The sequence below is a fragment of the Homarus americanus genome, unplaced genomic scaffold, assembly GCF_018991925.1.
Source record: "Homarus americanus isolate GMGI-L3 unplaced genomic scaffold, GMGI_Hamer_2.0 scaffold56333, whole genome shotgun sequence".
Taxonomy (NCBI): domain Eukaryota; kingdom Metazoa; phylum Arthropoda; class Malacostraca; order Decapoda; family Nephropidae; genus Homarus; species Homarus americanus.
In genome coordinates this window covers 11,039,687-11,052,302 of record NW_024734940.1, presented here as the reverse complement: position 1 = coordinate 11,052,302, position 12,616 = coordinate 11,039,687, and the positions used below count along the sequence as shown (strand labels likewise).

The window sequence follows — 12,616 nt, the reverse complement described above, 5'->3', positions numbered from 1 at the left end:
ATTAGTGCAACTAATATCTATCCAGTGGTATATTTGAGGCTGAAACAGAATGGTTGAAGAGAGAATATGGAATTTGGTTTCCAGATAATATTTTACAATATTTTTTAATACAGTCTAGTCTGGATTTACGCGGTTTTTGTTTACACATTTGGTCATTTACACCGCACCTTGCCAGAATGAAAAGTTTTAATTACGCGGTAAATTTCATCATTTACGTGGGAAGCGGCGCGGGCAGGGTGCGCACAAGGTCGCCCAGTCGTCAAAACGTTACCGAGTTCTTCACCCACCACAGCCGGCCCAAGTCAGTGATAGTAAGGATATGGACTTTGAGGGGTTTGACAAAGAGGCCCTGCAAGCCTATGTGGTGGATAGTGATACAATTGATACAAGTAATACAGGTGAGGGCCAATAATCTGCCCTCTGCCTCGGAACCAACCCCCCATCCCCGTGTGTCCAGCCATCTTTTCTACTAATGTAAGTGTTAAAAAACCTAATATTATTGATATTTCTCTTAAATATTAATTGTGTGTGCATACCATCATAAAATTAAGATGTTATTTTTACTACAACGTACGTATTGTGTCGGAAAAAGTGGAGTTTGGGGGTCGGCCCAGTCTCTATTTCAATTAGTCACATATGTTGTTATTTCGTTTACGCATTTCTCGTTTTACGCTGACCTCCACGGGTTCAATGGACCGCGTAAATGCAGACTATACTGTACTGTATAAAAAGAGGACAACAAAAATACAGCAAATAAAACTTACCCGCTCTATCATCCGTAACTTTCCACTGACTGACAATTCATCTTGTGATGTGGGAAGAGTGTAGACCTCATCCTGCTCATATACAAGCTGTGCAAGAAATTTTTTTATCAGCTCTTATAAAAATTAAAAATTGTAATGAAGACAAAGTATATATAAATATAAACACGAGCAAAATGAAAATTTGGGGAAGCTGTCCCAGTACAGTACTGGATTGGGGTACAGGGTGTGCTGAAAAAGAGTTTTGCCATCATGACTTTTCTTAAAAGAGATTGATTAAAAGTTATACCTGTACTGAATGTCCTTTATAAACACATGGACGATAAGATAAAAAAAAAAGGAGAAGCAATCTTAAAATCCACCAACCTCAATAAACATATTAAAGAAATGGCTTCTCTACGAGATGCCACCTTAATAATTGGTTTAGAACTTTAATTTTCTTCACAAAAAGAGTCTTTTATCTAGTTTACAAAATCTTGACCTCCAAAAGTATATGAAGGACTTTTTCCCCATTACCACAACCTTTGAGGCCACAATCTATGTGCGTTTTGCACTTCGGTGTACTGTATTAACAAAATCTGAAACAGAACCAAGACCAATTCACTCTGACTATGAACATGATACAGTAATGTTTTATCAATTTATTGAAGTGTAGTGACAACACAGACAGGGGTATAGAAGTCATTTACTCAACAAGTGGCTGCACATTTGTAAACTACAGTACAGATAAAATTACACTAACAAGGATAGATTCATTAAAAAGTGGAGTCCAAAAAAAGTTCTCCTATGAAGTATTGACACAAGATGACAGTGCTTATATGCTTCCAGGAACACCACCAATAACCACTCATGGTCATCACTCGATTGGATAAGGTAGATTGTCAGTGTTTTTACAGGATTATACTGAGCCCCTCCAAAGGCTTCAAATCTTCACCATGGTGGTACTGTACCGGTATTCATACTGGTAGCATTGATACCTTCTGTCGGTGACATATTCCAAAAGTTCACCATCCTCTGTCTAGGGAAATACAGTACACCCATATAGTAAATACATTTGTTCAGTCAACTACTGTCTATGAAGATTTCCAAGTTGTGAATTCTTAAGCTGACATTAATATTTTGCTTGAAAATTTTCATTAACATCATGTCCTCAAAACCCATGAAAACCTTGAATGTTTCTAACAGATCTTATCTCAAATGGCAACTTTCAAGTGTTGTCACACTAATTCTCTCAAATCTTTTCTCTTACAATAATTGCTTTTATTCATTGATCATCTAATGTCACATCACATCACATCTTTGTACACCTTCCATCAAATTAATGTCTTTCTGTGAATGAAACAAACTGACAGAGTTCCAATGCATTCCATTTGATCAAACAAAACGTCCTGTAAGTAAACACTGGAATTATGGTGTCATTGCTCCTGGCCGTGCATTATGTTTGACGGAAAAAATATTAAAAATAATTTTACAAAAATATGTTTCCTCTTAAACTTTTTGGGCTATTAATGAGGTAAGAAAGCAATTATCTTCCATAAAAAAATTCTTGAAGATGCTCATTAATATACACTACGTTTTCCAATAGGTATTACCAAATTTTTGAATACAGTAATAGTAGAGGAAACGGTTATCACCAGAAGTAGTTAATAGGTTTGGTTCTTTTTTTTCCCAGAGATGTTTGGATAATAGTAGGTCGTACAAATTATGACTTTTTCCTTTAATCTAAGTATTTTTTATTTTTTCTTCACCCTTTCATTTTAAATCATCTGTAGTAGGCAGGGCATGAAAGAAGAAGGTAATTACGGAGTAAAAAGACGGCGAAAACTGATCATATGGCAGTAGTAAAACGTCTCTATGTGTTTTGTTGGCGAAGAAATAAATTACTTACCATAAATATGTCAGAGTCAATTCTCCTGTGGCGACCATGGTGCTGGTCCGCTGTTAAGATATAAAGGAGTGAGTCCGGTCTTAAGGTTCTGAAACCTCTTCTACGTTTACAGGGTCAGCAGCATATGGTTAAGACTGAATTGCATAAAGGGGTTTAGATAACTTATGTTTTAATTTGGAGTTGCATTGGATTCGAAGTCAACTGTATGATAGTACAGTATTATTAATGTTCTTCCACAAGGAGATGCACTGGCTCATGTATGCAATTATGGCAACATCTACCGGAAAATCCTTAAGTTATTGCATGCCATCTGTGCTTCTTGAGGAATAAAACCGTGTTAAAGACTTAATATAATATGTGATCATGGACTTCTTGGAAGGATGTGCAAAGGTCCGAAATGCGGCAGGGAATCGACAGTCAATCTGCATTATTTGTTTCAGGATGACACACAACCTCACTAATTTATTAAAGTACTGTATGTAAGTTCCTTCTGCTGTTAGCAACTTAATATGGCGAAACAATTTTATATGACAGGAAGTCCATGGTTAGGTAGGTTAGGTCAGATTTTGTTTACCTCTGTGCATTATCGTATCAATTTTCTTATTAAATTCTAAACAAATAACATCTCTACAATTTTTTTTTTGCAATTCTGTAAGTTCCTTCAGGTGAGAACCGTTTTCCAAAGTGGGCAGGGCTTTAAAGAATAGGGAAAATGAGGAGTGAAAAAAAAAACTTTGAAAATGCCACCTAACTTTCCTAACCTATAATAACAGCCAATGTACAGAAATCCGACAGTAATTCAGTGATAGATGCGTACAAAATTAATTGTAAAACCTGGTTTCATACACAACAAAATATGTACAGTATGTACGTCTGGTGAAGATAACATCAACAGGACAATAGAGATTGATTTAAAGTTCACAAAGCACATTTTTGGGATTTTTATATAGATTTTTTTTTATTTTGGACTTCATAAGATCAATTTTGACCAATCACAAGACAGCTGAAATATCTTGTGAAATTTATGCATGAGCAAATCTTTCTTCGAGAAGTATAATTATAATCAGTGTAATTATGGCATGCCTATACAATGGATGTTTTGCATTGAACGACTGTGGAACGACATAATTCTGTATCATTTCCTATTAAAAGTCACCTCATAATCTTCCTCAATACCCCTAGATTGGGTATGTTAGGTCAGGTTTTATTAGGTTCTGTGCACTGTCGTTTCCATGTTTGTGTTTAATTTCATGATATTAGTGTGCAGAAAAATTTTTAACCAATTCTTTCTGGTGGTCACCCTCTTCTATGCCTTTACCAAATAAAAGTCTTATTCGTTTATAACAGGAAAAAGAAAAAAACTTTAATCATTAATTTCGCATTGTGGCATAAAATACATGTGTACAGTGTAAGTATACAAACAATAACATCAACCAAATAAGTAAAACCGTAAAATAACTCCAGCTTGTACAGTAATTGAATCTGTGACCTTCAGTAACTAACGAATAAAATTTGTTGACTTCTATTGAAAAAAAAAGAGAAGCCAAATACTAAAGAAGCTCCCAACCATAAGAAATGATTATCATGACCATACTACGACTGATACCATTCAAAGAAAGAATAACTTAGAATTTGCCATGAAAGTAAAACCCCTCGAGAAATTACGTCGCAAGGCCAGAGGTAGTAGATATAGGCAGACAGGCAGCACAGTTAACCTCTCTAACAACTATCAAATAACAACTATAAAAGAAGAGCCAATCCACCATTTAGAAATAACACCCTTTAGTTGAATTACAGTGTGTTTTATTTAACAATTTTCCCCTCAAAGTCCCTAAAACAAAGAGGATAAACACAACTCACAAGTTCTTCGTCCATCTTTGTTTACGTCCTACAGGTGATGACTAAACGTTGGTGTGACTTGAAGAACAGTAACCAATCACAAACGAGTACGTCTTATTCTATGTTATGATTGGTTGAACTGATAACATTTTCCTACATTCACGCCCCAAGCTTCACATTTTCTCCGTAATGTGGGTGGTGTAATTCACATTTTTCATATATTACATAGATTTAGACTTACAGTTACATATATATTAAGAAAACAATGAATTAAAAAGGTTTTCCATACGACTGTGGGCATCATTTCTCTTCTAACATTTCATACGAATGTCATATAAACTGTTAAACTAGTGATTCACTATTTATCATTATAAAAATTACAATGATAAAAATCCTTATTTGTTTGTCACTTACCGTCTGTAGGTGCCTAATGTAAAAAAGAATTAGTCATATATTATCAGAATCTATTATAACGACACTTAAAATATATTTAAATGTTTTTTAATTAAAAAATCAGTCAATATACAGTACACAGTAATACAAGGATATTGTATTTATGAATTTTAATAAAATAAACATTAAATATTACAAAGGATACTTCAACATACAAGATTGATAGAAAACTCAAGGCCAACCAATCTAACATCGATAGCCACTTGGGCTGTCGGTCGGTCACACTTCTGTTACGCACTGCTGGCAAGTACTGGGCATGCACATGGTACATATGTTACGCCCCGTTTGTGAAATTACCCAGTTTATTAAATGGGCTCCCAAACTAACCTAAACCAACTCAACCTAACCTAACCAAACCTTACGTAACTTAACTGTACACATACATGCCAGAGCAATGTTTTCATTGTGCCCAGCTGACTACTACACGTCATCAGGAAGAAATGGCGTAGCGATGTCAAGTTTTATAGAAGGAAAACTCATAAGGAAATGCGGCTGTAAACTATACGGGCTGGTGAGCTGGCTCGCAGTCTACCAAGGCGACTAAACCAAAAGAGCCGCCACGCGATAATACCTTCAAAACTTCCCCATCCCGTTCGCTTTGGTGGAAGTCTTTACCACTGAGATACATAATTCTCCTCTGTACCTGATACAACGACTCCTCGAATCTGTCGGTTATTTTGACACTGGGCGAGTATGTCCAGACAGTGCTGTATTCCTACCGCGGTGTAAACGTAATTATGTTCACGCACCGCCAACTGAGTTGGATTCGGGTAAACAGAAAAAAGAGAACACTCCTTAAAAATTTGACCATGTTCACTGTATTTTTTCTAATAGTAAGTAGTAACTAGTGTTAATAAACTCGTTTTTTCTTAGTGTTGTCGATGAGCATGTTTTTAAGACAGTTAATTCCTATATGCAAATTGAGTCCACTAACTGCTCAAGCAGAACGTACAAATGTGTGATTTTGTTGCTGTATGTTTTGAGCGCACGTGTATGTGTGAAGAAAGATGCAGCCATAGTGCTAAAAAAAACTAAATTATTTAAATAAGTTATATTGTTCAATTTTTTTCAGTTGATGGTGTATAGCGGCAAGGGTGTACACGTAGAGAGGAATGGTAGCCACGTGCACGTGGGTGTAGGCACCGTACATACTGATGGAAGAGAAGTACACTTCAGTACCTCAGAAGGGTGGACAGAGCGCCTCCGAGGACCTCTAGAGGCTGAGGATCCTCGTGTGGTGAGCGCTCTCCGTGACCACCACCTCCAACTTCCCAGCAACAACCCCTACACCCTCGATACTTACACCAACAGACTGAACTACAAGGTAAAGAACTACTGTAGACATACTGATTCTACAACTACAGTAATGTGGCGGACAGTATTGGTGCTACAACGAATGTAGGCGACAGTACTGGTGCTATAGCAAACGCCATTTTTTTTACCTGCCGTACTCAACAGTAATTATTAGTTTCTCGGCAGCCTAAGTTATCTCAAGAATGGCAAAGGAATAAATTAATTCGCTTAATCATTCATCCATATAATTTGTGGGAGCATTTGAAACCCTGACGTCAAATCATATTGCTGGTAGGTAACACACTGAGAAGGAGCTTTGATAATCTCGAGAAGTGACATTTGCCATGTATCTTAGAAGGTGTTTCTTTGCGCCATTTGCCTCTGTCTACCCAGCAGTAATTGGGAACTTGGATGTTAATCGATCTGCGGATCGTGTTTCGGGGCAATGGTTAGCCAGTGCAGTTATCGAGTTGTCTGGACTTCTCGAACTATTCCTTTACACTGGGTCATGCAACTCGTTAACTTGGGGTGTGGTTATTGTGTTGGAGACAACTTATACACCTTAACAAATTCACGCCAAGGTGGCCCGATGGCCGGCCATCCTCGTTCCACGAGGGGCAACCATTATTATGTGTGCATTTAATGTGAGTATGTGTGTGGGTGAGAAGGCGGGTGGTTTGGATGTTTTTGCGTTTCTTTGAGATATAGTAAAAAAATTGCGTACTCTCCTTTGATACTTCGCTATAATGTTACGAAATGTTGATATCTCAGATGAACATAAGAGATAAGCAATTGCACAACACACATATGAATATGAATGCAGCTTCAATAGATCGTATATATATATATATATATATATATATATATATATATATATATATATATATATATATATATATATATATATATATATTTCAAATGGCACTTGAGATACAAAGTGTGGCTGTCCCGCAGGACATGGACTCGTGGAAATTTCTGCACGAACGGCTGGTGAGGCTGATGGCCCATCGCCCGCCAGGTTTCTTCATCGAAGCCGGAGCTCTCGATGGCCAGTACCTCTCAAACACCTTACACCTGGAGAAGGTCAGTGACGTACCCTTTCTCACTACTGTCGGGTTTCACAGTAATGTTTTTCTACCAAATATCTTCTTATAATCACCGGCTGCTCTGTTGTTGTGCCACCATTCCCATGATATAGGCGGTGTTGCTGTAATGAAATCTATCTCAACGAAAACTCCGTTAAGAGTAAGATTTTCCATATTAACTTTACTTTAAGTCTACTCACATACTACTTCATTAATTACATACTTAACTTCTTCGCCAGTGAGCGGTCTCTTGGCCGTTTGGGCGGTCGGTCATTACACTTACAAGGGGGGGATCCTGGGGGTCCAGACCCCCTTTTCACCAGAAAATTCCAATACTATTTTAATGTAGTAATGTACTCAGGCATTTTTGTAAAGTAAAAAGTATTTACTATTGACTTCAAAATATCTGCTAATATCAATTGCCCATGGCTTCAAAATGGCCTCAAAATGCTGGGTGGCTTTGCTGCACTCGCCATGTTCCCTCACCCACAACTTCTTGGACCCCCTTTGATATTCCTGGATCTGCCCCCGTGTTACTGTGTTACACACTGTTAGCAAATACTGAGCATGCATGGGCTCTAGAACGTGGCTCACCTGAACATGCATCAGTGTTGGTCAAGTCTGGTCTTATATGAACTCAAACTCTTCCGTCACAATACTCTCTGGCAGGTCATTCCAGGATATCACAACTCTTAGTTACTCCAAAGAAGTTAACCCTCAAAAATTCTGTACGTGTGGTTTCTTTAACATGTTGGAGTAGGAAATTGTCTCTTAGAGTTTCTACAAAAGAGTTGCAGACTTGCAGGGTGAATATAAAGTAAGTCATTCGGTGTACTTTCATTGCTCGAGTCAATGTCGCCGTAATTGAAATCCCTTGTATTTATCTGGTGATGTTCCTTTGTGTATGTAAGTCCTTGATGTTTTGTGTTTACCTCCTGGTGCCCCTTGGTATATCATATCCTTATATTTACATCGTAATATCCCTTAGTGTATAAATATCCTAGTGTTTCTTTGGTGGTATCAATTGCTTTATTCATGACAGTATTCACTTAGAGATGCCAGTTGATGTAAGTTATCTATGTTTAATGCCTTCTAGCAGGCGTACCAAGATATGTGTAATTCTTAATATATAACAACTAAAAGTCCATAGCTGCATTCATATTCTAATATTTACCTGTTGGCATCCCAGGTGTACGGGTGGCGAGGGCTACTGGTGGAGGCAAATCCAAGTGCTTATAAACAATTGTTAAAGAAGAACCGACGGGCCTGGTCCTCTAACACCTGCCTCGCCATAACGCCCTACCCCAAGGTAAACCTCCAAATGAAACGAAGTCGCGTACCTGTCGAGATAATTTTTAGAGTTTCCATTATCCTCGCCACCTTGAGGCCTCCAGATTTACCTAGATTTTCTTTCAATGTCACAAGAATTATCTCTATAGCGTCAAACAACAGGTTTCGACCTTTATTGTCCATTGCAAGGGTATTTCCTAACTTTCTTCTTATTGCATTTCAGATAAACTATGATTGACTTAAGGAGCCAGCAAGTTGCTCGTGTCATTATAATCTAACAGCGTAATAAAACTTATACCTGGGGATGGTTTATGTTAGGACGAGTCCTCACCAGAACATAGGAACTAGTCTCCTTCCATAACTTTCAATTACTATGTCAAACGCAAACTGATAATCTTATTGAATTATTTCACACTGCTCAGGAAATGGTATTGGAGATGCTGGACACTCATGAGGAAACAGAAACCTCTCAGGCACTCTGGGTAATCAGGGGCAGTTCCTTCTTAACAGAGGCTGGAGGGGCGGATCAACAATACCAGGCAAATCGCTATGAGACTACATTCGCTGTGGTGCAGTGCTTTCCTCTCATCACCTACCTCAGGGCACTTAATGTCACCAAGGTCAGCATTTATTTTCATATTTTTCATATGGATAGTGTTTTAATTTAAATGCTTTATTATATCACCAGATCTAATACAGACATGACTTAAGCAGTTAAGGTACTGACGGCATCAGTTTACCTTGACTGCCATTGATAACATTGTGCCAGTGCGTCAGTCAGAAGCACTGGCAAAATTATATTATCAATACTATGATCCAAAATCTTTTGAGCGACCCTCTTGCTTCATCACGTAACCTTACATTCCATTACGAAGCAGCAAAGTAAACCCTACTTACTTTCATTCACCATAACATTCATCAGTCTTTCCCTGTCATCTAAATACAATACAACCACGATTAGTATACCCGTCTTATCCGTATACTCTACTTTCTTCTTTGCGATTAAAAAAGTAAAATGTTTGACTCAAATATTATAACAGCATCATCTGCATACAGTATATCTGGACAAACTTCATTTTATGACACAAGAAATTAGTGTTACCCCCACAAGACTGATAAATAAACATTTTACTCTTGTTCACAGGTTGATCTCCTCTCACTTGATGTCGAGGGAGCAGAGAGGATGATCCTGGACACCGTACCCTGGGACTCTCTTGATATCTCGGTACTCTTGGTAGAGCACCACGGGGATGTGAAAGGAAAAGACTTAAAATTTATTAAAAGTATTGAGGATAGAGGATATGAGTTATTTGACTATCAGATTGATAAAGATAATATTGGAGACTATATATTTGTTAAGAGGGGTTTTGTATAATGTGATCTGCTTAGAAATACACTAAAGGGAGTTTTCCACTCCCATGGTTGAATTAAAACAATTGTTTTACTGTTATTTAGTATGTCTGTTTATATCTTACGTGTACTTATGAATATATGTATTTCAGCATAGACCTCCCATATATTCGATGCTCACACTTTCTGCATCTTAAACAATCTGACAGAATGTTGTGACGGTACCGAGTGTGAGCTCATCCAAGGTTGATTTGACCAACACTGGAACAGGCTCCGATACATTCATGAGCCAGTTCATGCCCAGTACTCGTTAACAGTGCCTAACAGAGACGTGACCGATCGCCCAAGCAACTAACGAGCCATATATATATATATATATATATATATATATATATATATATATATATATATATATATATATATATATATATATATATATATATATATATATATATATATATATATATATATATATATATATTTTACATGTTTTTGTTTTTTTATTATTCAAGTTTTAAAAAATTTAATAGAACTAAATGAGTCATTCTAAGAATGCTACGGAGTCCATAGGGTCCGTGGCACCGAAGCTTAATCAGGCACTGGCCTTAGAAGATAATAATTTTATGTAATGTTAAACAACGAAAAACAAAAATCCTACAAAGTGCTGAACCTTCAAAACCTTGGCATGGATAATATTGTGGCAACACAGACCCAGACAAAAAACTCATATAAAACTTAAATAACGTTACAAAAACGTCACAGTAATTATTATAAACCGTTAATATCAAGCACTCGATCAGATGGCCGTATACATCCATCCATACATACAGTACATACGTTATACATTCACAAAAAACACGAGCGACTTAAAAAATCTTCACTAAAACGAGGATTATTTTCATAATATAAAATAAGTAAAAAGTTACTGTGTATGTTTTATCTATATTTATCCTTGTGTGGACCACTGGCACATGGGCCATGGACACTACCACTCCTACGAACATTATCACAATACTATTACTAACACTGCCACACCACTACTACTAATACTATCACACCATTACTACTAATATAGCCACATCACTACTAACACTGCCACACCACCACTAGTAACACTGCCACACCACAACTACTAACACTGCCACACCACCACTATTAACACTGCCACACCACCACTACTAACACTACCACACCACTATTACTAATTATCCTTCAGAATTAATTGCTAACTTATTCAATTCAATTTAATTTGAATTTCAATTGTTTATTCCTTGATAGAGGAAGTGGGATCCTAGTGCTGTCACTAGGTACCCCTGTACAATGACACCAGAAGCATCTGGCAAGTGTGACAAGTATATACAGTATAAATATTATAAAGGGACTTACTAAAGCCTAAGGAAGGAAGGATATTCCTTTAACACATAATCAATGTTATTTACAAAATATCTGGCCAGTATGGGGAAGATCATCATGTCTCCGTCAGGGGGTCGTGGAGTGGTGGTCCAGCAGGCTTCACGGAAGCGTTGTGTGTGGGGACATCTTAGGTGGTAGTGGATAAGGGTGCTGCTGTCGGGTCTTCTGCATAGTGAACAAGAGCGTTGCTCAGGGGATGCGGGGATACCAATCTCCCAAGCAAAGTCATACCCAATGATGATACGGGCAGCAATCACGTCCCCTTTCCGCGACCCTTTCCCATAGACGTACGAGAGGTATACTTATTCAATTACTTTTACTTTTATCCTCTTCACCACTGATCGGCTTGTTAGCCGTTTGGGCGATTGGTCACATCTCTGTTACTTTTCTTTTTCTTTTCCTCTTCACCACTGATCGGCTTGTTAGCCGATAAGAGCAGACCATGGTTCAAAAGTTACAATGTTGATTATACTAGGATTCAGAAGGAAACATTAATGTTTAAAAACAAGGGTAAGGTTAAATATTTCATAGAAAAATATATACCCAAGATCAAGACCGTTAGTTCAAGAACCAGAAAACCCTTACATATAAAGCAAGTTGCCCTTGACTACTAACAACACTACCAACGCACAGTCTACACTACTACGTACTGGACTGCATACAGTAAGGACTATAAACAGTATTTTCGGTTGAAATAGCTGAAAGACGAAGTGGCCAGTATTCTCAAAACAAACCAAGCTTTACTGGACAGTACATCATATTGTACGGTACAGGTACTGCAGTTCGCAACTTCGCAGCTCTGACAACGCAATATTTATTTCTCTCACGCCAATATTCTGGAAATCCCTTAAGAGCACAACTGACGTTAACGTTAAAATGTCATATAATGCACTTCAACAGCAAATGTCTTTAAGCGCGCAACGTTAGTAATTACGCTAGTTTATCAACAATAAAAATTATAAAATGAAAACCATCCATTATAAGAGCCCAGTGCATAGGATTAGTTATCTACTAATTGATAATAAGTTATCAGCCATTCCACCAATCACCAAATATTTTTACGGAAAATATTTCCTTCCCCCAAATTTAGAGAGATATTATCGATCCCCTTGTCATTTACTGATTTCCAGAATATGCACACAGTACGGTAATTGCTTTCCTGTTAACGGTCAGATGAAATCGACCTGTTGCATTCTAATTGTTGCCAGACTAAAAGTTTCAACAATTTTATCTGCAGCACTAAA

The 12,616-nt window shown here is 37.4% G+C and overlaps 2 protein-coding genes across 2 annotated transcripts in view; one reads left to right on the top strand and one right to left on the bottom strand.

The window, feature by feature from the left end:
• The window catches only part of LOC121870639 (TBC1 domain family member 15-like), a 48,580-nt gene extending 43,982 nt beyond the window's left edge, over positions 1 to 4,598 (bottom strand). The window contains exons 1-2 of the mRNA XM_042372501.1: positions 4,510 to 4,598; positions 765 to 851 (exon numbers count right to left, since the gene is read on the bottom strand). Of these exons, the coding sequence (XP_042228435.1) occupies positions 765 to 851; positions 4,510 to 4,524 (102 nt within the window). The 5' untranslated portion in view covers positions 4,525 to 4,598. The remainder of the gene's footprint in view (positions 1 to 764; positions 852 to 4,509) is intronic.
• Positions 4,599 to 5,477: 879 nt separating this feature from the next.
• Positions 5,478 to 10,042, top strand: LOC121870557. Its single transcript, XM_042372388.1, has 6 exons — positions 5,478 to 5,774; positions 6,014 to 6,265; positions 7,189 to 7,317; positions 8,509 to 8,628; positions 9,032 to 9,229; positions 9,754 to 10,042. The coding sequence occupies exons 1-6, from the start codon at positions 5,679 to 5,681 to the stop codon at positions 9,982 to 9,984; spliced, it is 1,026 nt and encodes a 341-aa protein (XP_042228322.1). The 5' UTR covers positions 5,478 to 5,678; the 3' UTR covers positions 9,985 to 10,042.
• Positions 10,043 to 12,616: the final 2,574 nt, after the last annotated feature.